Source organism: Drosophila tropicalis, unplaced genomic scaffold (genome assembly GCF_018151085.1).
Source record: "Drosophila tropicalis isolate 14030-0801.00 unplaced genomic scaffold, ASM1815108v1 contig_878, whole genome shotgun sequence".
In the NCBI taxonomy this organism is placed as follows: Eukaryota; Metazoa; Arthropoda; class Insecta; order Diptera; family Drosophilidae; genus Drosophila; species Drosophila tropicalis.
This window is the reverse complement of record NW_027173374.1, coordinates 1,385,956-1,411,934: the sequence shown is the minus strand read 5'-3', so window position 1 is coordinate 1,411,934 and position 25,979 is coordinate 1,385,956. Positions and strand designations below refer to the sequence as shown.

Below are 25,979 nucleotides of genomic sequence, written 5' to 3'. Positions count from 1 at the left end.
GCATTTTCCGTATATCGATTATACATTAATCGATAAAAGCATCCAATTATCGATTATATTTTTTGAACCAGGGCTGCCAAAACTGCTAAATACGCGAATACCCTGCAATTCAAAAACAACACCTAACACTCTTCAATCTTTGGTAAATGTTTACTTCCACTAGTCGGGCCCAAAACGCGCTTAAACTACATAATTTTGGTATCAAACGGAGAAAAATTCCACGAGCACGACCTCAGGTACGCCTTGGCGATTTATTTGGTAGTTTTTGAGTAATTAACAAAAGAAAATTAATATTTTTAACGGGACTATAGCTAAAAGTAGCTGTTTCCGGCTAAAAAAAGCTGTTCTATTTTGAGATGGTGTTGCCAAATGCCGAATTTTGGATACTCGAATACGCGGGCTTTTTGAATATTGTGTTCGCACTATTCTCAACAAACGAAAATATTGTTGAGTTTACAATATTTCTTGATTTTATAGAACAAATATAGTTTAGAATACAATATTCCTCGACTTTAGAGTTTAGATTAAAATATTTGGCTACCAGGGCGGTCAATTTTTCCACTTTTCAACACTGAAATCTCGAGTAGTAATAGTAAACATTTACCAAATGAAAATAATAGATGTATTATAAGATGTACTATAATATGTATTATGTTATATAAGATGTATTATAAATGTGTAAAACAGATATCCATGAAATCTACTCTCAATTTTGAGAGTTATAAAGTCAGATCTTTTGAAAATTAAGTTTAGAAAACAAAGAACAAAATAAGTAACTATTTATAACTACCTAGAACTTGCATAGAACTGTAGAATTTCAAAATCTGGAACATTTTTTGCGAGAAATGATATTAAATTGTTTAAAAAACGTCCAAATTTATCGGGTTTCTCAATGAATGGTCACACTGTGTTTTATTTATCGAAAACTGGTCACACTGCCTTTTGCCATTCACATCGGGACGGACTGAAAAAAAAAAATAAACGAGAATTTTTAAGAGAATTTAATTTGTGAAAAATGCCGAAATATTATTGTGATTATTGTGACACATACTTGACGCACGACTCGCCCTCCGTACGCAAGACACATTGCACTGGACGCAAGCATCGCGACAATGTTAAATTTTACTACCAGAAGTGGATGGAGGAGCAGGCGCAGCATTTGATTGATGCCACCACTGCGGCGTTTAAGGCTGGAAAGATAACCAACAATCCTTTTGCCAGTGGACCCACAGCAGCGCCACCGAAACCAGCGGGTGTCTCAATACCTCCACCCAATATGGGAGCACCACCACGTCCTGGTATGCCAAGTATGCCCTACATGCCGCCTATGATGAATCCCATGATGACTGGCATGCGTCCACCACCAATAATGAATCCCATGGCTATGATGGGACCACCACCGCCGCTAGGCACAATACCAGGTGTTCGCCCGCCCATCATGAATGGACCAAAGTGACATGGTTCCTATGCTGAGCAACTTTCGCCCACTGGAGGATCAACAGCTAATGAACCTATCAACAACAATTGTAATTAAGTAGATACGTTAAGATAACTAATACAAATCAATTCGTATAAAATGAAAAAGCATTTTATAATAATAAATCTCTACTTGTAGTGAAAACTAAGATTATTTGAACGGAATAGCTAATTTTGTGGTTAATGCATAAATGGATCTCCATTGCTTAACTACCGCCAGTTTACTTTTTAATTCGAATTGTTAACAAAGTATTAGTTGAATTTAGTTTATTTGAAAACTAATTGGTGTACATTTCATGGTAGATTGTGTTGCTTTGCACTTTGTATCCTAAATATGCTCTCGAAATTTATAAAATTCTCTAGTAATATAGGTGTTGTGTGTGCATGCAAATCTAACAATCACATTTATAACTAAAATTACAAGCAAACAAATAACATTTAAAAACACATCAGCCAGCCGACAGACGCGCGCACACACACACACATATATGTATATATCCTAATCGTTAGATAGACTATATATTTATATATAGGTATATAAAAACCAACAAGAGCACGTCGTTTAACAAACGCAGCATTTGATGCACGGTGCGCAAATCGTAATATTTTATGTTTTTTTCTTAGTGATTTTTCAAATCGAATATTTCACGGAGTAAAGGCTCCACCTGGGATGGATTTACATTTAGATAGACATTAATAATGAATTTATTCAGACGCTCCACATCTGAAATCTTTTGGATTAGTTTAATAAAAGCGTTCTTTGCCTCACATCCAGAGTAAACGCTTTCCAAATATCTTCTCAGAAGATAATAGTAGGAATTCTAAAAAAAAACGATTCAAATAAATTATTTGTCAAGTAATGTAGACTATAAACTCTTGCTTACCTGTTCTAATCTTATGACATCCTTGTGTATCACACGTGGCCTGGCCGGTGTGAAGAGAACAATAGCACAGATTATCAAAACAATATTTTCATCCATACGCCATTTCTCGTCAAAGGTACTTATAAATTTTAGATGCTCCTCATAGATATTGCCTTCGGCGAACTTTAAAAGTTCTGTTCTTATGTTACCCATATTCTCTTTGGTATGAGGCACCTAAAAAATATGGAAATATTTGTAAATTATCAAATATTGGTCTTTTTTATGATTTGTTCTTAATAGTCTTACCTTCCAGGCACCGCGATCATCATCGTAGACCATAGATGAACGCATTATCATCATTTCAGTGCAGCCTCCTTTAAGTAGGGCCACCTGATCCTCTTGGCACATGTCGCGGAACGCACTTATCTTCTTGGCCATCTTGATGAGTCGCTTGATGGCCACCGCCGTAAGGTTGATAAGTTGTAAAAGTTTTGGATTGTGACGTGTGTCATCGGGCTGGGGAACCAGGTGTCCAAATAATTGTTATTATTAATCATTTTATCGCAATGTTTTCAAGGTGTGAGGTGGGTGTATGACTCAATTTATTACCATGGGACCATTCAAGACTAGAGCTTATCAAAATGTCGCACACCTGTGTGCTCTACATATTTTTTTGTTTATATACATATCTATCTGTTTTCCTAATTAACAACAACCAAAATGTGCTAATTGCAGTGGGATGGAAGAACAGCAACTCAACCCAGCACCAGCCCTCCAACAAAACGGTAAACAGTTCTCAATAAATAAAGTATTCGTGAGCTCCTTCAATTTATGTGCGCCTAATGTCGCTGGTGATAATTGTTGATAGTGACGACGGCAAGGCTATCAAACCAGAAACCAGAGCAGAGGCTGATAAAGACATCGGCTGACTCTCTGTCGCAGATCAATTGGCAGGTGGCCGGCCAAGGCACACTTGAGAAGCACCGAACTAGCTTGACTCTATAAATTGTTTACACAAATTTCAAGATATTAGAATTGTCAATCTAATCTGTAAAATATGATTGGGAAACTCTTTTCACAAACGGACAGACAATCAAGTGAATCAAAGAAGCGTCCTGCTCAAATTTACAAAAACAAAAAAGGGTATACAAATTTCTTAGACACTTCTTTTTGTTTTTCTATGCACCAAGTTGTGTTTACATTTAGGAGAAGCATTCTACTGGGCACTCATAAAATCTCACAGCAGTGAGGGAATGACTCACTCATTCACTCAGTCCCAGCACCAACCCCAGGCACGGCCAGGCCAGGTGCAGAGTGTTTATATCTCGTCTAGCATATATACGGGAAAGTGCCCCGATTAGATAAGCAAAATTCGCTGACATGGAATAAACGTCAAAAAAAAAAAAAAATAAATAAACCAATGGTTGGAACTCATACCTTAATGCGATCGTCGCCCATCATCAAGGCACTGAGATCCTCGTCCACGGGGTCATAGAGAGCCTCACTGGCTAGTCGCAGTTCCCGCAATTTCATTTGCTCCGCTTCGTTTAGATCCCGTTCCATTATCAGACTGGAGGGGGCGCAAGTGGGGTGTTGTTGTTGCTGCTGCTGATGTTGAAGGTTCTGTAAATTAGCTGGGTTACAGCCACTATAACCAGATGATGGCTGACCACCTAAGAAGGACATCTCCTCTTTGATGCGGGAAGCGGCCTGTAGGCTTGACGATTGATACTCAATACGTATGACCTCTGACAGCACGGACTCAATTGAATTGATACTTAGGTCGCCATCCTGGCTGGGCTCATCGTTGTAATTAGTTTGCATAAAGGTTTTAAGGTCAAAGTCGGGTGAATTGGCTATGTATGCCAAGGGATTGCTGTTGCTGGTTCCTGATGTGCTGGGTTGTTCATCTGAGACCAAAGTGTGATGATGATTTGTAGTAATTTGGCTGGGCGATTGATAATTTAAATCCAGATCTCCGCTGTTACTCAATGGCGAGGCAGATGCAATGGAGACACTTTCGTTGCTGCCCAGCATAGTTTGTAGAACGGTGTCAAAACCAGATCCTCCATTAATCTGCTTCTCTGTCTGTAACATCGGTTTCCTTTCTGCAGTACCCGTATTAGGTCCACTAAGGATACGATTTAGCATTTTCAGAGCCTCGGCGGGGGTGTTCATGAATTTGTTCATTATGTCAATGGCATCTTCTGGTGAATGCATTAGATTCTGCATAAATTCAACCACATCTGCGGGTGAATCAACAATTTTTGATATTATTTCTAGCCCATCCGTTGGAGAGCTCATAAATTTGGTGAATACTGTCAAAGCGTTGAAGGGTGAGTTCATAAACTTGCTGATGATCTTGAGGGCATCACCTAATTAAACATAGAGGAAGAGAATTTCGGCGATAACGACAATGGTTCAAGGTCATAACTTGAACTAAGTTTCAACCACTTACCCGGATAGTCGATTAAATGTGACACTAGTTTTAAGGCATCTTTTTGTGAACTTATAACCTTCTCCATTACCGATATAGCCTCCTTCTGGGTACGCATCAGTCGGTTTATGGCCTGAGAGGCACGATCCGGATCTGATACTATCTCGTCAACAATTTGGTCGGCCGTCATTAGCAAGGGATTCATCTCTTGTGCTGATCGACTTCGTCCCGCCGTTGCTATGGTCCCACTTCCAGTGTTATTTGGCCCACTGTCAGCTGATCCGCAACTTTGCGAGTCCTGTGAGCCGGCATACATATCCAAATTGCTACTGCTACTATCAGCCGGAGTTTTACTTTCATCGGTATCACCATCGGCCTCGGAGCCGCCAACTCCGTGCTCCATCATCCGCCTTTTGGCGCGATTTGTTTCAATTTTCCTTCTCTTAATGAGCTTATCCTCTTCGGACATGATGTTTTCGCTTTTCATGCCAATGTCCAGGCACTTTTTCAGGCGGCATTTCTGGCAAAAGCGTCGCGTTACAACCGTAATCTCACAATTTTGGTTAAAAGGACAATTAAATGTCTTCTTGGCCAAGGCATTTCGCCGAAAGAAAGCCTTACAGCTTTCGCAGGTTACAGCATTGAAATTATATCCCAATGCCTTGTCCCCGCACACCGCGCAGTTTTTTGGCGGTGACATGTCACACAGCTTTCAATTAGAATTGTGATTGATTTTTTAATTGGTTCTGCTTTTGTTGTGGTTTCTGTGTACGGACTACAGGTCAGAACTGGGATTTAGCGCGGGAGAGGCAAACTGGGCCAGAAGCTGGAGTTGGGAATAACGTGCGTTCTATCACAATTGGCGCTGGCCCCAGCTACATTTTACGCTCAGCATTAAATTTTCTTAATTGCACATTCTGCCCTCTCTCGCACGTAAATTTCGCTTTCGTTATCACCACATATTTTCAATGAATAAGAATTAATGTCCCGTCCAAGTTCCAATCCAATATGTGTGTGCGAGCGGGATGGCCTATGATTTTTAGTGGCGATAATTATCGAATGCAATTTTCTGACCTGCTGTTTACAATCGAGTGCAAACAGTCGATAAATTACCACCGCGCAAGTTTGTCTAGTAAGTTAAAATAATTTCTAAAAGTTATTTTTGGGAGAAATATATGAATATATATTTATAAACATAGACAAAAATTAAAATATAAGCCCAAGTGAACATATGTGTGTGCAAAAAAGTTCTGTTTATAAAACAACAATCAACAGGTTGTTCCACGTGCTTTGAAGGGAACATAGTTGCTCTCTCTCTCACACACACACCCACAGTTGCAGCGTGAATTGGAATTTGTTTAACCCAGACACAAAACAGCAATTTAAGCCAATTGCCTTACAAATGTTGCGAAAAGTGCCGCTAATTGTGATACTTGGCTCAACGGGCACGGGGAAGACGAAGCTTTCGCTGGAATTGGCTGAGCGGTTTGGCGGCGAAATAATAAGCGCCGATTCTATGCAAGTCTACAGAAATCTGGATATAGCCACCGCAAAAGCCACAAAAGAGGAGCAGGCGCAGGCAAAGCATCATTTGCTGGATGTAGCCACACCATCAGAACCCTTCACGGTAACGCATTTTCGTAATGCTGCATTACCTATAATTGAGCAGCTGCTGGCCAAATCCAAAACCCCCATTATTGTGGGTGGCACCAATTACTATATTGAGTCACTTCTGTGGGACATTCTGGTAAATACCAGCGGCGATGAGGACCTGGACGAAACCGGAAAACAACTGGCCGATAAGAAGTTGTCCACCATGAGCACAACTGATCTGCATCAACATTTGGCTAGTATTGATGCCGCCAGTGCCAATCGTATTCATCCCAATAATAGACGAAAGATTCTACGTGCCATTGAGGTCTTCCAAGAAACAGGAGAAACGCTAACATCCAAACTGTCAGAGCAAAGACAACAGCCAGGAGGCAATCGTCTGGGTGGCCCACTACGGTATCCACACATTGTTCTTTTGTGGTTACGCTGTCAGCAGGATGTGCTGAATGAACGATTAGATAAGCGGGTTGATGGCATGCTGAAGCAAGGACTCCTCAAGGAACTGCGTAATTTTCATAATACCTACGAGGGTGTCACAGTTCAAGCGTATACGAAGGGTGTCCTTCAAACAATTGGCTACAAGGAATTTGTTCCCTATCTCATGAAGTATACTGCAGATTTTGATGAAAAAGTGGAGGAATATTTAAAGGCTCATCAATACCAAATGCCCAGCAAGGAAATCGATGAGGAGTTGAAGGGTACGGATTTATCTGCTGGTCTCCAATTGCTTCGTAAATGCTGTGATGAATTGAAGTTGGTAACTCGACGCTATTCCAAGAAGCAGATCAAGTGGATCAATAATCGGTTTCTCGCCAGCAAAGATCGCCAAGTACCAGATCTTTATGAGCTGGATACCAGTAACGTTAGTGCATGGTCTGATATGGTGTACAGACCTGCCGAGTCCATAATAAGTAGCTGTATCAATGGGGAAACTACTGAAATTGAACCGATGCCCAAGCGTGTGCATCCTGGAGCCGATCTCAATGAGGAGACAAGCAACTTCTGTTCAATCTGCCAGCGTCACTTCATTGGCGAGTATCAATGGACAATCCACTTGAAATCTAATAAACATAAACGACGCAGGGAGTCGGAACGTAAAAAAGAGACATCTATCCCAAATCCAGACATCAAGCCCAGTTAGTTGCCCAGCCTACTGGATGTTGTTTATTTATAGTTAAACAAGTCTTGGCATAGCAATAAATAAAATGCATCTACATATGTACGTAAATTTGAGTTATTTGTTTTTATTAAGCCGTTTGGCTGATGCAAGCGAATTCGATAACCCCCTAACTTGGGGGGCACCTCCACACCATGTTCGTTGCCCCTTATCAACAGTAAACCGCAACCAACAGAGGTCGTTGTCTAGCGCTGTACAGAAAAAAAAGCGAAAACATGTTTGTGCAGTAATCCCAATCGCCTATGTCGCCCACTGACTGATCTTATTTCATCTTTCATTTACATTTCAGTTGTCGAGGGAACCAGACGTCTATTACAGCAACGATGGCATCTAAGAAAATAGGTAAGTAGCTCGAATTTTTCCATAAGCTCTTGGAGATTAAATTTCAAACACTTTGGTTATTCTGCAGCTCTTCTCAGCGTTTCGGATAAGACTGGTCTGCTTGAACTGGGCAAGACTCTAGTTTCGCTTGATTTTGATCTAGTTGCAAGCGGTGGCACTGCCACAGCTCTTCGTGGCGCTGGTCTCGCAGTGAAGGATGTGTCGGACATAACTGGGGCACCTGAAATGCTGGGCGGACGTGTCAAGACTTTGCATCCTGCTGTACATGCTGGCATTTTGTCCCGCACCAGTGACAGTGACTTGGCTGATATGAAGAAACAGCATTACGATCTCATTCAGTTGGTTGTGTGCAATCTTTATCCCTTTGCCAGTACCATTGCCAAACCGAATGTTATTCTGGCCGATGCTGTGGAGAATATCGACATTGGTGGCGTCACTCTGCTCCGTGCTGCTGCTAAGAATCATCAGCGTGTGACTGTCGTTTGCGAGGCTGTGGATTATGCTCGAGTAGTGGCCGAGATTAAAGCAAAGGGCGACACTACATTGGAGACTCGTCAGTCGCTGGCTCTGAAAGCCTTTACCCACACTGCCACCTATGATGATGCCATCTCGGATTACTTTAGAAAACAGTATGGATCAGGGGTATCGCAATTGCAATTACGTTATGGCATGAATCCCCATCAGAAGCCTGCCCAATTGTACACACAGTTGGCTCAGCTACCACTGACTGTGGTGAATGCCTCGCCTGGGTTCATCAATCTCTGTGATGCCCTAAATGGCTGGCAGTTGGTCAAGGAACTGAAAAAGGCTCTCAAACTGCCGGCTGCTACGAGCTTTAAGCATGTGTCGCCAGCTGGTGCAGCTGTGGGGGTACCCCTCAGTCCAGAGCAGGCCAAACTCTGCATGGTGGATGATTTGTATGAGCAACTCACTCCGCTGGCCACCGCCTATGCCCGCGCACGAGGAGCCGATCGCATGAGCTCTTTCGGTGATTTTGTGGCTTTGTCCGATATTTGCGACGTTGTCACTGCCAAGATCATTTCTCGAGAGGTATCTGATGGAATTATTGCACCTGGTTATGACCCAGCTGCACTAGAGATTCTTAAAAAGAAGAAAAATGGAAGCTATTGTATTCTCCAGGTCAGTAGAAAAATAATAAGTTGTTCATGAGGATTTGTTGTAAACATTTTAAATTATTTTCCTCAGATGGATCCCAATTATGAGCCAAGCGCAGTTGAACGAAAGACAATCTTTGGTCTTACTTTAGAGCAGAAGCGCAACGATATTCTGATTGATGAATCACTTTTCACCAATGTGGTCAGTAAGAAAAGACCCTTGCCTGCGGGGGCAGTGCGTGATCTGATTGTAGCCACTATTGCCCTCAAGTATACGCAGAGCAATTCCGTTGCCTATGCCCGAGATGGGCAAATTATTGGCATTGGAGCTGGTCAACAATCAAGAATCCATTGCACACGTTTGGCCGGTGAAAAAGCCGATAATTGGTGGCTTCGCCAGCATCCCAATGTGGCCGGCATGAAATTCAAGGCCGGCGTAAAGCGAGCTGAAATTTCCAATGCCATTGATAACTACGTAAATGGCACAGTGGGTAAGGATATGCCCTTGTCGCAGTTCGAAAGCATGTAAGTGGAAACTTGTTTAGACTTTTTTAGATTGGTTTAATATTCATGTCAACTTGCAGGTTCGAAAAGGCTCCAGAGCAGTTGAAGACTGAACAGAAAGTGGAATGGCTAAAGCAGCTGACTGGAGTTGCTCTTGGTTCAGATGCATTCTTCCCCTTCCGCGACAACATTGATCGCGCACATTTGGTAAGTTAAAGCGTGGAGAATTTTAGGGGCTTTGTTTGCTAATGTATTCTGTTGGCCTTTTTTGCAGAGCGGTGTCTCTTACATAGCCAGTCCAGCTGGATCAACAAATGATGCCGGCGTCATTGCTGCCTGTGATGAGCACGGCATTATAATAGCTCACACCAATCTAAGATTGTTCCATCATTAAGGGAATCTATATAACATTATCCAGTGAATCTTTATGACCCAAGTATAACCATGACTAGATTTAAAGTTGTAGAGCTGAGTAAACCAGCTTAGAATAACCTTCATATGCATTTTTGAATAATTTCAGTACTATTCAACTCACCTTTAGTTTACCCTAACCAACTGCCCTTCTCACATTCCACACAACAAACAAAAATAAAAATAACATTTGCCTTTTAGCTAGTTAAACAATCTCTGCCTTGACTAAACGCTATTTAATTAAAGAAATTAGTTACTATTCAATGTACAGTTCGAAATGCTGTGTCACCTGTCCAGCTCCAAATTGACGCCTATCGACTATGTGCTCTGCGACAGGCCCGTCGACAATTGCACACAAAGACAATGAAGGTCAGGCAAAAGACCAACACAGAGGCCAGCACCAAAGCCACCGAAGTGGTCTGATCGTAGTTGTGTGTGGGATCGAGTACATGCTGCTGCGGTAACAATTGAAAGTCGACTAGCACTTGGGTTCCGTTGGGCGGTGGGCAGGGCTGCTGTACAATGATCTCTTGATGCTGAACCTAAGAAAAATCGGAGATTAAATCGATAAAATAATTTATTGATTAATTAAAACTCACCTGTTTGTTGCGGCACAGCTGCAGACCAGCTGAATTGGCCAGAGTTTCAGCGCTATATTCATCCTGGACGAGTACCGGCAGAAGCCAACGCTGAGGTGAGGCTAACTGCAGCCATGACCAGAATTTGGATAAATTGTAAGGATGCACCAAATAGCCACCGACCGAGGCTAATGCCAGACTAATCATTGAGTTGATTATGCTGGCAGACACCATGCAGGGCAACAAGTGGGCACAGAACAAGGCCAAAGTTTGGATAAGTGTCAGATATAGCAGCATATAACCTAGTGAAGTTATTACTTTAATTTTTTGTTTGGAAAGGAAATCCTCAGCTAGACTCTTACCCATATATAGATAAATGCCTGTATCGCTGCTATTGGAATAGGTGTATAATCCAGCCATACTGTGAGCCGGCAATAAATAGGCCAGCCAAATGCAAAGGCTAGGGAAGAGTCCCAATAGGCTCTAATGAAATGGAGGATAATGAATTATGCTACTCTAGCAAGTCATTTGTATCTGAATTTACCTGAATGATAATGTAGAGACTACGGGAATAGAGACCCAATCGTATGTCCCGCTCCGCATGTCGTCGATCCTCTTGAGTATCTCGTATGGTTAGCATTACAAGTGGCCAATAGGCCAGCACCATGACACAGTGATGATAGCCGAAGCGATCATTGTAGGCCAATTGCGGATCAGATGCGGGCACATCCCAGAAAATGCATCCAATGCAGAGGGATAGCAATGCAGCCACAATTAGTTTGCTGATCCAAGTCAGCAGGGATCCTGGCTGCTTGTAGCCAGCAAATCGTTTAATCAACGCCTTCGTTTGTCCAAAGAATCCTGCCTTCATTGTGAAATTAGGCAAGGAGGCGGGTGGAGCGGCTAACGGTGGTTCGGAATTGATCTGATCCCAGGCATTGGCCAGTGATTCAATACGAGCCGAAGACTCAAGCATTGCCGCTGCCGATAAGTCATCCAAAGTAACCAAGTCCACTGAAAAATTAGATTAGCAATTAGATGCAATCAGAGGAAAGGCCTCCCGATGTACTTACGGTAGTAGTCCGCTGGATTTTTGAACGGCGGACAGGGATAGCCCAGTTCGCCCATGTGTCGCGGCAGATCTGCTCGACTCCCGGAAAATACTGTGCGACCACCAGAGAGCAGCAGGACTCCCGAGCACATGGAAAGAATCTCAAAGGTTGGCGGCTGCAATGTCATAATTACAATCCTTCCGCCGCTGCACCACTGACGCAGATATTCCACCAGAAAGAAGGTGTCGAAAATATCCATATTGCTGGTGACCTGATCGAGAATCAACAGCGAGGACTGAGCCAACAGTTGGCAGGCCACACTCAGTCGCTGTTTCTCCGAATGCGTCAGGGATGAAACATTGGAGGCACGCACCGTGTTCAGGCCCAAATCCTCAATGAGCACATCCATGCGTTCCTTCAGATCGCTGCGATCGATGGGACCACGCAGAGCTGCATGAAAATTCAGAGTGCATTGGACACTCATGCGTGGATCCAGCGACGAGACCTCCAGAGCTGGGACATAGCTGCACAGCTCACGAAGACCATATCGATTCACTTGCTGACCATTAATCAGAATCTCGCCTCCAAGACGTTCGCTAAGTCCGGCCAGGCATTCGGCTAAAGCGCTCCCCTCCCGCTGAGAAGTTGCCATTATGGCAAACAGATCTCCAGCCTTGGCCTGCATGGAAACGCCACGCAGACAAGGATTAACATCGAGGCAATGCACCTGTATATTGGGATAGATTAGGCCCATGTTGGAGTGCTTGCGTCCATGCTGTCCATAGGGCTGGGCATGTCGTGTGCTTCCGTAGATGCGAGACTCTCCATAATCGCCATAGCCCATGCCCATTCCCCCTCCATCTCCGCCCAGGCCGGCACCCAAAAGATCAGCCTCGCTGTGTGACCGATGTCCATAGTGCTTGCCGGTGCCATTGCTATTCGCCATGTACTGTACGGCTATGCTGGCCCTGCTATTGGCCTGTCGCAAGGCAGCCGCTGGCACAGCTCCTGCTCCATTCTGGGCACGGGATTCGGGCCGTGAATGCGGCATGCCGCCAATGGCACGAAAATCGGATTCGCTGCGATATTTTCGCAAATTGGGTGGCACCCGACTGCGTGTGGTCTCGTTATCACTGCTGTCATAGCCACTGGACCCGGCGCCTGCCGGAGCGACACCCGAGCTATCCCGAAAACCGCGATTAACACGACCACGCACTCCCCCAAGGGCACTAGAGGCTGGTCCATGACCTGGACCCGGACCTGGGCCCGGTCGATGTGAACGCTGGGATCCAGCGTTAGGTGGGAAAACGCGTGGCAATCCAAACTTTAAATATGTATACATATTGGAACCCAATGGCGATCTGAAGATGAAGAGAGTTCAGTTTGGATTAATTAATTGCTTCCCCTTTTAGGCTTAATTATTTTCTCAACTCACTTGGGTCCATAACGCGGATGATTTAGTATGGATTGCACTGTTGTGTCGCGTAGCTGGAAATTTCCATATGGCAGCGGTGATTTGTCGGATGAGCCCAGAGCCGAGTCGGTAAAGTCAGAGTTTAGATTTTGCCTATTAGTATGAAAAGACATACGATGAGATGGAGACGGGGATGGAGGAATTTACATAAAGTTGCCGAGTTGTTGCGGTCAGCTAGTCATGATTGGTTGGGGCGACAACTCGGGGGGCTTGGTCATTTATGGCATTTGAACTTCCGCCTGTTGCGGTTTAATCAACCGTCAACAAAACCGTCCAACAGGTGCAGCAACTAACGCATCATTAAACAGTTAAAGCCCCTCCCTCTGAACCCAAGAGTCCTCAACCAAGCCCAACTACTCACCTATAAATGGACCAGGCATGTAAATCTTCAGATGCTGCTGGAGGCAAAGGTGTATTTGGACCATGTGGCACGGAGTAGCGTCGTTCCTCGCGTGACATCTTCTTGTGATTGGAAAAATTGCTTAGCTCCATGATCTGAAAGCGCGTGAGAGAGAAAGATCTTGAGTGAGAGATAGGCACAACTGGTTAGAGCCAAAAACTAAAGCTAATTCCAAGTTAAACTGGGTCAAGAATGTGCCAGCTAGCGTGGCCATTATTAGTCATAATTTGCGGGAATTAACCTAATGAACGTCGCGTCGTCGACTCTCACATACATGAAACCGACAAAATCTCATCCATTGTGAGTTAGAAAAACAAATCATTTGATTGTTTTCCACAAGGTTTTTTAACATATTTTTTGCACATATAAAAAAAAATATATATATATCAATTACTTTTTCATTTCAAATTAGAATTCATCAACCGAAATTAAAGTTGATTCTGTCAAGTCAATGGTTAAGAACTTTCTATTTGATTTTTTATATACCCATTGTATGCATAGTCAGTGTATAAAAGTAATCAAAGTTTTTATGACATTTTGATATATTTCGCACAATTCTACAAATCTTTAATTAGATTTCCCCTATAAAAGAATTTTTACAACTTATTCAACAAGGGAAAGTTAAACTTTTTTTCTTGAGAGATTTCTTCAAACTCAAAATTGATCAGATAATATGTTACTATAGATCTGTGGCTGTATTTACATATATAGAACCCAAATATTGGTCTTAGTTGGTAGATCCTTGGGGAGAACTACTAAATCTACAATTCTATTTTCGACTAATATCCTTGGAGACGTTTCCCTCCAATGAAGAAGTTTCATCAGGGATAATGGAACAGATTGTGGATTCACGAAATGCTTATTCAATATTTCCAATTGCAAATAGTAATAATAGTTGTTACGCGTTTGAATCATGATTCTTAAGTTAATGGACATTAAAATTCTTTGAAAACATTCCCAAAACTTTATGTAGGACAGTGTTGGTTAAAAATCTCATCAAAGTGCACAAACAATGCAACAGACTAATAGAGTTTTCTTGAGTAGAATATTTCCAAAAGTTGGTCTAGCCAAAGAACAAAGCGGCTAATGCTGCTTGCAACATGGTGGTTGGGTTTTTAATTGCCAATGTGAAAAAGAAGACAAAACCCTCTACCAAATAAGATGGAGAGAAGAAAAAAAACCCATGCAAATGAGCTGCAAAAGTGGCCAAAACTGTTTTTGTGACCTGCCTTTATGCAATCGAATAAACAACCAAACAAACCCACCACCAACAACAAATGCACACCAAGTGCAACTGTCTGATCCAGTGCAACGAGGCGTATGGATTTCCGTTTTGGAAGTAGCAACACAAGATTACGTAGTCAAGTGTTCTACGGGTGCTCAGCTCTCTACTTTTTCATTTGTGATTACGGAGACCTGGCGAAAGTGAGTGGAAACCACTGCAGAGCAGAGCAGCAACTTGCAACTTTTAAGATACTTTATTTAATGTTCATTTGTGTTGTTTCTTGCTTTCTGCCTCATACTCGTAATTACAAGATACAAGGCACTCGCCAAAACTGAAAGTGAAGCTGCACTCAAAAGGCGGCAAGGCGAGAGAGTTATAGCTGAATTCCATCAAGAGTTTGACGATTTGATTACCGCATATTTCGAATACTATTCACTAGTCATAGTTAACTAGATCTTGGACTAGACTTGGAGTCAGTTATTAACACTCTTAATTGCGTGTTAAATTCGTTTTAATTAAAATCGTTTGTGTTATAATCATCACATAGCCAGCACCAACCTCTTGGAACTTGTGTTAGAGCTCTTTTAGCTCAGTTTAACTGATTTTGTTATTGTTTTCTTTTTGTTATTGTTTTTTTTTCCACACTTTTTGTTTATCTTATTGTTGTTGGTGGTGGTGGTGGTGGTACCTTTTAGCCAAAACGTAGTGAAAGTGGAAGTTTTGCGGCAAGCAAAAGGGTTTTTAATACCCGCAGAGCTGTTTGAAGAGAGGCTGCTACAGTTTTTCAACTACCTTTAGTATCCAGCTCAACTTCACTTAGTAAGTATACCTGTGTATAATAATAGTAGGCAGCTAGCCAAGAGGGCATAAAGAAAGGGGCCACAAGTAGAAAAAAAGTCACAACCGAAGGCATTTAAAAAGCCGTTTTTGTTGTAATGAATGTATAAATGAATGAATGAATGAACGAATGGTATCGAGGGCAATGATACGGCTACGGCATTGATTTATGTGATCACGATGCGTTGTGAACGTCCAAAGATGATATCTGTATTTGTATCTCCAACTATTGTCTTGCCCGAGTGCGTGGCATAAAACATAGAGGAGTGCCCCCCAAGTAAGTACATACTAAAACTTAAAATGAAAGTGCATTTCTCATACATATAGTTGATATCTGTTTTAGAAATAACTCTTGAGTGTTTTTTTTTTTTTTTTAATTTAGAGATAAAATTTCTACTGCCTGGTCACGTAGTTACATTAAATTATTTCAACATTTATGTGTTTAATCTGAATTTAAATTAAAAAGTGATAATTATATTCTACTTTTAGTTAAATTATTTAGTTGCTAACCTATTAATCTACTTTTGATTAAAAGTTTAAACTTCATTTCATTCATTCGTTTTGAATCTGCCCCATTTTGAATCTTTAGGGTAAAAAAGATATTTTCTTCTCTATGAATGATCAATTCCATTTCCTCTAACTTAAATGCACTTTAGATAACTTTATTTAGTTTCTATTACAAAATACTTCATTATAACTCACTATATACTCACTTCATTTGGACATTAAGTGACCTTTCAGGCATATTTATCTGATTGCCTCAAGTATGGCCAGACATGCCACCCAGAAAAAAAAAAAAAAAACTATATACAAAGTTGCCTCAGCTGCCACCAGAAAAACAGGAAAGAGCAATAATCTGCACAGCTGCATGAAAAAAAACCGAAATCCAATGCAATAGAGGAAACTAGACAGTCTTAAACAGTTACAATTTGGCCAGAATTATATCATAGAGGTGATAAACCATGTGGCAATGTGGCCAACTGCCCCAAATTAATCAACAACTAACTTAAACCAGCTTCGGATCGCTTTGCATTGAACGATTGAGGGGCGATTTAGATGGCAGCGGATATTTCCTTGTCAACGGTATGAGGCAAATAAATCACGGCAAACAATTAATTGACCAACGGTTATTGGCAATAGCTTACCAAATCGATTAAGCCAATAGGCATCGAGTTAGCGCCTATGATGAGAGACCCGTTGCAGTGCATTCTCCATTCTCCATTCTCCATTCCCGTTCCCGTTCCCGTTGCCACTTGGCGACAAGTGAAGAGAACCGTTGCGTGTCTGGCTGGGGCAAGAGCAAGCTCAGGAGTCACATCCACATGACCATTGATGCAAAACTGCAGTTAGACACGAGCTTGGTTGACCAGACTCATACTCATACTCATACTTGTACTCAGAGTCACAGTCAGGGAAACGATGTCTTTGACAAAGCGTTTTTTCTACTTCCATTTTTTTTCGGTCACTGATTGCCGGCATGTGCGCACATTTTGTGATTTAATGGAGCGCGCCCAAGTGGCTTCAAGTGGTCCCGACCATAACCATTTGTAGATCACTTCGCTCTCTCTCTCTCTCTCTCTTTCTTTCTTTGCTCTCCGTTGTGGGCTGGCACTTAAGCGGCCACAAGTTGTGTTTAAGCCATTCAAATGTGTGTATTTGCTTGGTTGATTGGATTACAAACAAGTCTTTCTGATTTTGGTCTCTTGACCTGCGGTCTTAGATAGCCAAAACATTCCCACGCAAAAAGCCAATTAAATTGGAGTAACCTAGGCTAGTAACGTTAAATCTACCTCTTTTTTTGTTGCTTCTAGGGGCTTGCCGCAAGGCAACAACAGCTCTGTTCACTCATTTCTCTGCAGACCTCAAAAACTAGTCAACAGGTAACACAAACAATGAGCTGACAGCCTCCCAAATCAAAAGTTGCTTGGTATTTGAGAGCCATTGAATGGCGGTCTGACTGAGACTCTCTGACCGAGGTGCCTGGTTGAGTTAGTAAATGAATGACTGGTTGACTGACAACCAGTGTCCACAAAGATCTCTTTTTGGCCTCTAAACGTGGCCTAGTGAGAAAGTGAAACTCTTGTGTGGCATAATTTGTGGCTCCTGGTTGCCATCTCTGACATGAAAACTACGGGGCGTATGATAAATTGGCAAGCACAAATATTTTTACGACTTGTTCGTACATACATACATACATACATACCAAAAAGTGGGTCACTGTTGCAATTTTGTAATTTGCAATTAATAATAGGTAAGCATAAACAAAAAGGAAACGATATAATCACCGAAATGTGTGTATACTTACGAAAGGAAAATAAAAATACAAAATACAAGGATCTATTATCCATTCTGTCAGTCTACAGAGACTTTATATAACCCAAAATAGATTTTAATACGGAAAGAAATCCCAACTTGATGTAAAAGTTTCTCATTTTAGTATTATTTAAATGGAATTTATAGACATTTTTCTTACTAAAAAGTTTATTAAGCCATTTTCAATAACTTTTTTTTATATTTTTCAATTTACGATTTTAGTTTTACTTCAGGAACAAATAAAAATTGCCAGCCAAGTGATAAAGTCTATATACCTTTTATGACACAATTTGCATGGTTTGAATTCTTTCTGTGGGCGTAACCGAGAAAATGGGCGGCAACCACCCAGCTGACAGCCTTTGGCAACATTCAAAACTGACTAATGCCCATGCCAATGCAAATTAATAATAAACAAACCAAACTGATTACCAGTTTGTGGTCAACATTCCAGAGATATTGCTTCGTAGCGGTTTATTGAACTTGTATCAATATGAACATTATTGATAAAACTCCATTTCGAGCAGCATTCAATACACATACATATACATACATGGATGTATGTATGTATGTAAACTTTTGTGTTAATTGAACACTCGAGTCTCAGAGATTTTTGTGTTTGATTTTTAGCACATTCTTTTGGCCCAGACCGAGCGAGTAAGTATGCAAATGTGTTGAGAGTGAGTGTGAGTGTGAGTGTGTGTATCTTTTAGATACTGTCGCTGTCGCAGATAAACGCCAGTCAGTCAAACTGACTGACAGACGCGGACATTAAAGTTGAGCACGCAAAGCGGCTATCTTCAAAATGCCCGAAAAAAAGAGAGATGAACAATTTGTGAAAGTTTTTTTTTTTTGTAAATTGATTATGAGAAGATTTTTTGAGGGAAGGGCAACAAAGTGGAATGACTGGCTGGACTGCTGAATAATTGCTATAACAAATAAATGAGCAATTCGAAAATTTCTGTACAACAAAAATCATTAATTAAGTAATTTGATTTGATCTATCTTAACCATTGAATCAACTTAATACTGCATTAATGGAACAACAACAAAATTATTGTTAAATTGCAACTGAACCTAAAAAACTAACAAAGCAGCAGTAATGCGATCATAAGAATTCCACAAGTTTTGCTGACGTCGCTGTCAGTTAACTTAACTCTGCTCTACTGCGCTCTGACTGTGACCCCAAAAACGAAAAAAAAAACAACAAGAAACAAAGCCAAGTTAATGTCATGCCGTCAACGAATATTCGTATTCGTCATGGCTGCATAGCCTCCGCTGCCGTTTGCCGTTGCCGGTGGTCGTGAGCCGATTGTGAGTGTTGATTTTCGTGGTTGTGGCTCCAGTTTTGGAAAATGGAAAACCAAGCAAGGTCAGTTATTTATTAATTGCCAAAAGTGGAAAACGAAAAACAAAACACAAAAAAAAAATAATACTTTGCTACACTTTTGGGCATCTTTACAGGCAATTAACGCTAAGCAAAACCACAACGAAACGAAGCGAACAAAACACTTTCCTGTATTGCAACAGATTGCTGTTGTCTATGTGAAAGTGGCCAACAATTGTGGGTAAAATTTGCATGCCAATGGGGGGGGAGTATAACTCTTCACTCTTCTCTGCACACACGTGTGCCAGGCTAAACTAATTGACACAAATTCCATGACAAAAAACACACACAAACACACACAGACAACAATAAATATATATTTTTTTTCGTGTATTTTCCTTTTGCGTTGCATGCATAATAAAAAAAACACAAATGCGAATGAGAAACAAACATACATTCATGTATATGGCTAAATTCCCCAAGACAAACACACCCAGCCAGCCAGCCAGCCAGACGTCGCCTTAGATGTCTGACGGGGGGCGCCAGCCCAACTCCCCAATGTCTGTCGAGCGGAATGAGTGACATAAATTCAAAGACCAAATTCGCAGCACGTTGCGAAATTTGCGCATTGTAAAGTATGTAAGTAAGCCCCTGAACTATGTTTCTATTCTAATGTAAGTATAAGCCAACTTTATAGACTCTTTCTCTGCCTTAACAACTCCTCAAGTGAAATTAAGTTCTGTTTTTCTGTTTCTTTTCTATTTTTTATGGCCATAAAAGTCACGAACTGTAAGGCATATACTTTCTTTGCCTAATTATGCCACTGTTCTGCTTCTTTTATGTGTTAATTTAATTACAATAAAAAGTAAATAAAGTCCTCTCTCTCTCTCACTCTGTACTTATCAATGCATACGATTTTCATGGTCGCAGGTTTTAATGGCCCACAATACAAACACAATACCTAGACATGTTCAATTCTGAATATCTTTTCTATTTTAGTTTTCACTTGTGAGCACTTGAATTCAATCATTTCATTGGATTGTTGCTGACTTCATCAATTTGATTATACAATTATTAAATTGAATGAATCATGCGACTGAAAATAAAACCCAATACTAAATTGAAATTGAAAGAACAGAAAAATAAAAAATGCATTAAACATGAAACATGAGTAAATCGAGGAGAAAGAACAAGTTCTTGGCGAACAAGATGCAGCCACACCTTTTTTGTTATTGTATAGAAACACACCAAAAAAAAATACCACAACAACAACAACAGCAGCTCCTAGACAAAGAAAAAACAAAACTATGGCCCAAAGCCGATCATAAGACGAACTCCAAAAGCCGCTGGCTGGTTGGCTTGAGTCCCCAACTGAATTCTCCAGCACCAAAAGCAATCGCTGACAATCAATTCAACTTAAGCTCTCTCTCTCTCTCTTCCTCTCCCCGGTGGCTCGCTTTTGACTTTGTCTAGACATTGTCTTCGACTTCAAGTTTGTGGCTTAAGTCTTTCGTTTCGTATGGAGTTTTTTTTTCTTTCTTTTTGTTTGGAATTGAAATTGTTCGAAATTGAATTACGAGCGCTTCTAGATCTTGTCGCTTTGGCAGTAAGCGGCCTGCTTCTCAACTTTTTTTTTTTTTTGGTTAGTGGCGAGAACTTGAAACAGCAGCAACAAATCATTAGACACCGTTAACAGCTATAATAAATACTGTTAACTAATTTACGCCACAACAAATACAAAAAAAAGAAAAAAAAAAAACAACAAGAAAAAGAAATGAAAAACAACAAGTCAGCACAAAGAACATAAAAATCTTTTGGGCTATCAGCCCAAAAAACATAGCCAACAATTTCAATGAACATGGCTCAGCATTCTAACGGCATTTTACACCAAGGCCCGGCAATTAGATGCGAGTAATTTGTGTAAAATGCCTGTCAAATGATCTTCTACAAATTTGCATTCTTTAGCCCTGAGAATGGTGCTAACCATTCAAAAGGGTACTTCAGTTTATACCTTATGCCTTATCAAATTGTGTCATGACATCAAGTTTAGCGGTGAAAATTTTGAAAGTGATTGTTAACGAAGATTGGCGGCTGCAACGAAATTGCAAAATGAATGTGAAAGTTGTTGGAGCTGCCAGCCTGCGTGTCCGTTCTTAATATACAGAGACGAGATATAATTTATATACATATATAGTTGGCCAAACAAAGAAAACAAAAATAGGATCCACTTGCACGATCCAAGATGCAAGATACCAAGAAAATCCAAAAGAAGAAACTCATAAGCCTTAAAGTCAATAACTAAAGCCAAGAGGAAATGCCATCATGATGATGTTGGTTGATGATGATGATGATGATGATGATGACTGTGCCGTTGGCTATAGTAAGAGCAAATATACAATGCTCGTTGAGGAGTCAACACTGGCTAACTATACCAAGCTTCCAGCTTCGTCGAGTTCTGCAGCCGGCCAAACAAACAAACAAACAAACAAAACAGAAAAGAACAGAACAGAAACTTGTATCTGTAAGATACATACGTACAACAATATACAAACACTTGGCCATGGTTCTGCTGGCTATAAATGTGGTTCTGGAGGGCCCCCATAGAGTGCAGAACTGGAGAGAATCAACAACAACAACAGCACCAACAGCAAGAAGGAAAAAATATGTGGAAGTAATGGAAATGGTGGAAATAAAGATAGAAGCAAGCAAAGCCAAAGAACGGCAAGAAAACGAAAAAAAAAATAAACGTTTGCTAGACAAAACTGGCTTGTGGGATCTTTGACCTGTGATGGCGACGACCGAACGCGCGAGAGAAAGAGATACATTTAGAGAGACAGAGAGAGAGTAGGGGATAGAATGGTGGTAAGAGCAGAGCAAAAGAAATCAACAACGTGGAGTGGAGCGTCAACGCCTTTGCTTTTGCCTTTGCCAAGGTAGATACATAGGAGATACCAACTCCCCACTTTCGTACCTTAGAAGTAACTCCAAGTAAGTCTCCCTGTGTGTGTGTGTGTGTGTTTGGTGTGCATCTTTTTTGAGGTGGCAAGTGTTGGTCTGTCGGTCGGTTGGTCGCTTGGCATTGTCTTAATATAATTAACAGTAAATACCAGTTGTACAAACATTAATTAGCTGTCCCTCCCCACCACCCATCCCTCCCACCAAACGGAGCATAGAATGTTAGAATGATTTTCCTGTGTGAGTGTGTGTGTGTGTGTTCATTTACCTGATTTGCTGTGGTGTTTTGTATATTGCCAAATTACAATGTTGCTATTACTATGTATATTCACTTTGAAGTTAACATATTCCATATATGTACATATGTATAGAGAGAAACACACTCAATATTCTCTATTCCAAACAGTTACACACTCACGCGCTTCGTTAGCTACGTCACTTTTGTATTTTTGTCTTTTTTGTTTTTTTTTTTTTGTATTTCGATTCGCTCGTTTTCCTCTTTTTTCTTTTTATTATATTTTATATATATTGATTGGCAATTTCATTTGACACACGCCGCTAAAAAAAACCTTTGATAAAATATCATTTGCATGCACACTTCCATGTTGCCATTATAATGGGAAAAATTGATTACTTGTGCACTTATTTAACGACAACATTTCAATTGGATTTTTATTTTATTAACTTGTTTCATTAAGCGCGTTATTTTTTGTGATTTTACTCTCTTAGATTTTGTTTTTTTTTTTTGGTTGTTGTTGTTGAAGCGTCGTGCGTAGCTAGCAGGAATAATGCCCACTGGCTTAGCCAAAACAAATTATGACCAACTCTCTCAGTGCTCGGCCGAAATCGAACTGAACTGAACTTGGCCATGGACGCCATCTTAGGCCAGTGTTGGATTGGAAATGTGCAGCAACTGGAAGGCCGCTCTCTGAGTCTCACTCTCCTGTTCTCTCTCTCTCTCTCTCTCTCTCTCTCGATTGGAATGGCTAGCAACTGGTGTGGATCGAGCCAACAAGCCAGAGTTTTCAGTTGGAATAAGCCACTCAGTTGGATTGGACGTGTTCACGGAAGATCAAAGTTATTGACTTTGGGTTAGTAAAGTTTTAAAAATAATCCAAATATATTTCATTTAAAATCTCTAAAATAAATAATAATAATCAACATAATTATCATTCTTTAATAAATAACGTTAATATAAAAGAACTAAAACTATTTTAGTTGGCCAGAGTAATGATTTATTCTCTTCTCTCTCAGTGTTTGGTCACTTGGCTCTCTCTCTACAGCTCTTGCTCTCTGTGAGCCACTCTTTAAACTTGTATTGTTAGTGGTGGCTATGAAAATGATCGGCAGCGATTACGTACTGGAAGCACACAACATATTCCACACCACCGAGGCAAGTGCATTGGAATTCATTCTCTCTCTGTCTCTCTCTTCTTCTCTCTTTGACAATTTTCCAATTGAAAATACCTTTTATTTTGATTCTCACAAACAGGTGGATGGTGGTGGCTGCTTCAATGGAGCCGGCAACTCAGCTCTGGTACTCAAAGGTGTCAATTTGACGGTTCACAGTGGTGAAGTGATGGCCATACTGGGCTCTAAGGGTGAGCATACGGCACAGATTGTTATCTTTTGTTTGCTTAAACTTAATCTATCTTAACTAGGTAGTGGTAAGCGCGCTCTATTGGATGTTATTTCAAGACGTTCGGATGGTTCCACACGCGGCCAGGTGCTGCTCAATGGATCCCCTCTATCGAGGGCTTTATTCCAGCAGCGCTGCGGCTATGTGACCCAATCTTGCACCTTTGTTCCTGGCCTGACAGTGGCCCAGACTCTGCACTATACGCCCACCATTGTAAGTAGTGAGAAAAATCTCGGATATTTGAATATTAATCTTTGGCATTTAGCTTAGTGGTTATCTGAAGAGCTCCAAAGTGCGTCAAGTGCTGGCTGATTTGGCTTTATCCCAAGTGGCCCACAAGCGTGTAGAGTATTTGAATATTAGTGAGGCCAGACGTCTGGCTATTGGCATACAATTGGTCAGAGATCCAGGTGAGCAGTGAGAATAGTCCAATCCATATTGCACCTGTAACCATCTAATGGTTGTTTTAGTTATGCTGCTGCTAGATGAGCCCACACAGGGATTGGATCCATTGAGTGCCTATTTGCTGATCTCTATTCTTTCGAATACCGCCAAGAAAACTGGTTGCGGAATTTTACTTTCACTGGAAAAGCCACGTTCCGATGTGTTTCCCTTCTTGGATCGTGCCCTGTTCCTTTGTCTAGGAGGCGTTGTTTATTCCGGTGGCACCCGCGCCATGTTAGAATACTTTCATGGCATTGGTTTTCCCTGCCCTCAATTGGAGAATCCTTTAATGTATTATCTCTGCCTATCCACTGTGGATCGCCGAAGTCGTGATCGTTTCTTGGAGTCCAGCCAACAAATTGAGGCTCTAGTAGAGCGCTTTTCCCGCGAGACTCCCATTTCGGATGCTCCATTAAATAATATGGGATCGGGCAAAGTGCCGCTGGCCTATGGTAAACCAGGAGAGCTTAAAGTTTGGATTATGTTGTATTTGTAAGTGCTAGCACGTTTGTCCACATAATTTTCTCAAAGATTACTTTTCTTATTAACAGAAAGCTATTGGCCTCCACTTTCTCATGCGGAATGGTGGGCATGAAGACACTTTTCTTGCGCCTACTGCTGCTTCCCTTAGCCATGGGCATTTTGTGGGGATTCTATACGAATGTGGGAGTAAGTAGGACTAATTAAGTTGTATACTTTCAATCTTACTAAAAGGAATTCTCCTGTTAGGATGATGGCCATGGTTTCTTTACGCGAAATGGAATGATATTGAATATATTGGGATTGTCTTATGGTTGTGGTATTTTGACTACCATTTCACTATGTAAGTTGTTTATTATAAGAGGCATATGTAAAGTTTCCTATTACCTAATCTATGTTCATTGATTCATTGCAGTTCCCATTTGGCGCAAGAAGTTCTCACAGGATACACCAGAAGGACTTTATTCAGGCACAACATTGCTTATTGCTTACAATGCGGTGTCCATACCCTTCTCGGCTGTCTCTGCCGTGATTGCCAGCTGTGTCATCTATCCGTAAGCTCTAGTAGTCGAAAGAATAGTTCATTTGATTAATTATTTAAAATATTTTCTAGCCTCTTGTTAGATGCCAAGTACAACAATGGCACCATCTTTGCTTATCTTCTGGTTGCCCTATGGTCCAGTTATGTGCTCGCCGAACAATTGTCTATTGCCTTTCTGCTAGTGGTGAAAGTGCCATTCAATGCAGCCATTGCGGTGACCTATGTCCTGGTGATAAGTCTTGCCTTGGCCAGTGGCACAGTTCGGTTAGTTTGCTAAGTGATTTTCTTAAGACATTTCATTTTCATTTGCTTTCTTTGCTTGCAGTTCATTCAAGGGCCTACAACCCTGGTTGCAGGACAATACAAAGGGCACTCACACCCGCTATGCCTCATCCCTGTTGCATAGCATTGCCTTTCAGTCGCGCAAATTGAATTGCACTCCCACCGCATCGGTTATTTGTCCCAAGCCTGCTGACTTTATGCACGAGCGTCTTGGCCTGCCAGATCCAGATGTGAGTTGTCATTGAGATTGAAGGTGACAGTAATGCAAATTCAATCTAATTTCAGGAAACCATCGATGTCGCTGCTTCGTGTGCCTTTGCTGTTGGTTTGGCCGCCTTTAATATGTTGCTCTACCTATTTCCCATGCCTCGTTGTGTGCGTCAGAAGTTTAAAGATTAAAGACAGAGATTTACCATTAAAACCTGCCACATTTACACACATTACCAACTAATTTCTATTTATATCAAGTACTTATAAATTAAATATTACTTAAACTTTG

At 41.1% G+C, this 25,979-nt stretch overlaps 6 protein-coding genes across 6 annotated transcripts; 4 read left to right on the top strand and 2 right to left on the bottom strand.

Moving 5' to 3' along the window:
• The first annotated feature begins 802 nt into the window (after positions 1 to 802).
• Positions 803 to 1,625, top strand: snRNP-U1-C (small ribonucleoprotein particle U1 subunit C). Its single transcript, XM_068301687.1, has one exon. It carries the CDS (start codon positions 1,016 to 1,018, stop codon positions 1,454 to 1,456), a length of 441 nt encoding a protein of 146 aa, XP_068157788.1. The 5' UTR covers positions 803 to 1,015; the 3' UTR covers positions 1,457 to 1,625.
• Hr96 (Nuclear hormone receptor HR96) lies at positions 1,610 to 5,792 on the bottom strand. The gene is made up of 5 exons (XM_068301684.1): positions 4,798 to 5,792; positions 3,777 to 4,714; positions 2,646 to 2,855; positions 2,361 to 2,573; positions 1,610 to 2,297 (listed from the first exon to the last, which is right to left on the bottom strand). Exons 1-5 carry the CDS (start codon positions 5,474 to 5,476, stop codon positions 2,097 to 2,099), a joined length of 2,241 nt encoding a protein of 746 aa, XP_068157785.1. The 5' UTR covers positions 5,477 to 5,792; the 3' UTR covers positions 1,610 to 2,096.
• A 56-nt stretch (positions 5,793 to 5,848) lies between these two features.
• On the top strand, positions 5,849 to 10,149 carry LOC137585757 (bifunctional purine biosynthesis protein ATIC). The gene is made up of 6 exons (XM_068301685.1): positions 5,849 to 5,908; positions 7,854 to 7,906; positions 7,974 to 9,046; positions 9,113 to 9,546; positions 9,606 to 9,732; positions 9,800 to 10,149. Exons 2-6 carry the CDS (start codon positions 7,888 to 7,890, stop codon positions 9,917 to 9,919), a joined length of 1,773 nt encoding a protein of 590 aa, XP_068157786.1. The 5' UTR covers positions 5,849 to 5,908; positions 7,854 to 7,887; the 3' UTR covers positions 9,920 to 10,149.
• Positions 5,919 to 7,615, top strand: LOC137585758 (tRNA dimethylallyltransferase). Its single transcript, XM_068301686.1, has one exon. It carries the CDS (start codon positions 6,179 to 6,181, stop codon positions 7,526 to 7,528), a length of 1,350 nt encoding a protein of 449 aa, XP_068157787.1. The 5' UTR covers positions 5,919 to 6,178; the 3' UTR covers positions 7,529 to 7,615.
• Positions 10,150 to 10,153: 4 nt separating the features above from the next.
• Positions 10,154 to 22,929, bottom strand: LOC137585755 (ATP-binding cassette sub-family G member 8). The gene is made up of 8 exons (XM_068301683.1): positions 22,363 to 22,929; positions 13,402 to 13,535; positions 13,002 to 13,133; positions 11,588 to 12,927; positions 11,059 to 11,528; positions 10,877 to 10,997; positions 10,536 to 10,816; positions 10,154 to 10,478 (listed from the first exon to the last, which is right to left on the bottom strand). Exons 2-8 carry the CDS (start codon positions 13,530 to 13,532, stop codon positions 10,248 to 10,250), a joined length of 2,706 nt encoding a protein of 901 aa, XP_068157784.1. The 5' UTR covers positions 13,533 to 13,535; positions 22,363 to 22,929; the 3' UTR covers positions 10,154 to 10,247.
• Positions 22,930 to 23,077: 148 nt separating this feature from the next.
• LOC137584807 (ATP-binding cassette sub-family G member 5) lies at positions 23,078 to 25,947 on the top strand. The gene is made up of 12 exons (XM_068300371.1): positions 23,078 to 23,185; positions 23,349 to 23,487; positions 23,587 to 23,695; positions 23,756 to 23,946; positions 23,999 to 24,143; positions 24,204 to 24,669; positions 24,729 to 24,846; positions 24,907 to 25,000; positions 25,073 to 25,211; positions 25,271 to 25,462; positions 25,524 to 25,710; positions 25,766 to 25,947. Exons 2-12 carry the CDS (start codon positions 23,428 to 23,430, stop codon positions 25,877 to 25,879), a joined length of 1,815 nt encoding a protein of 604 aa, XP_068156472.1. The 5' UTR covers positions 23,078 to 23,185; positions 23,349 to 23,427; the 3' UTR covers positions 25,880 to 25,947.
• Positions 25,948 to 25,979: the final 32 nt, after the last annotated feature.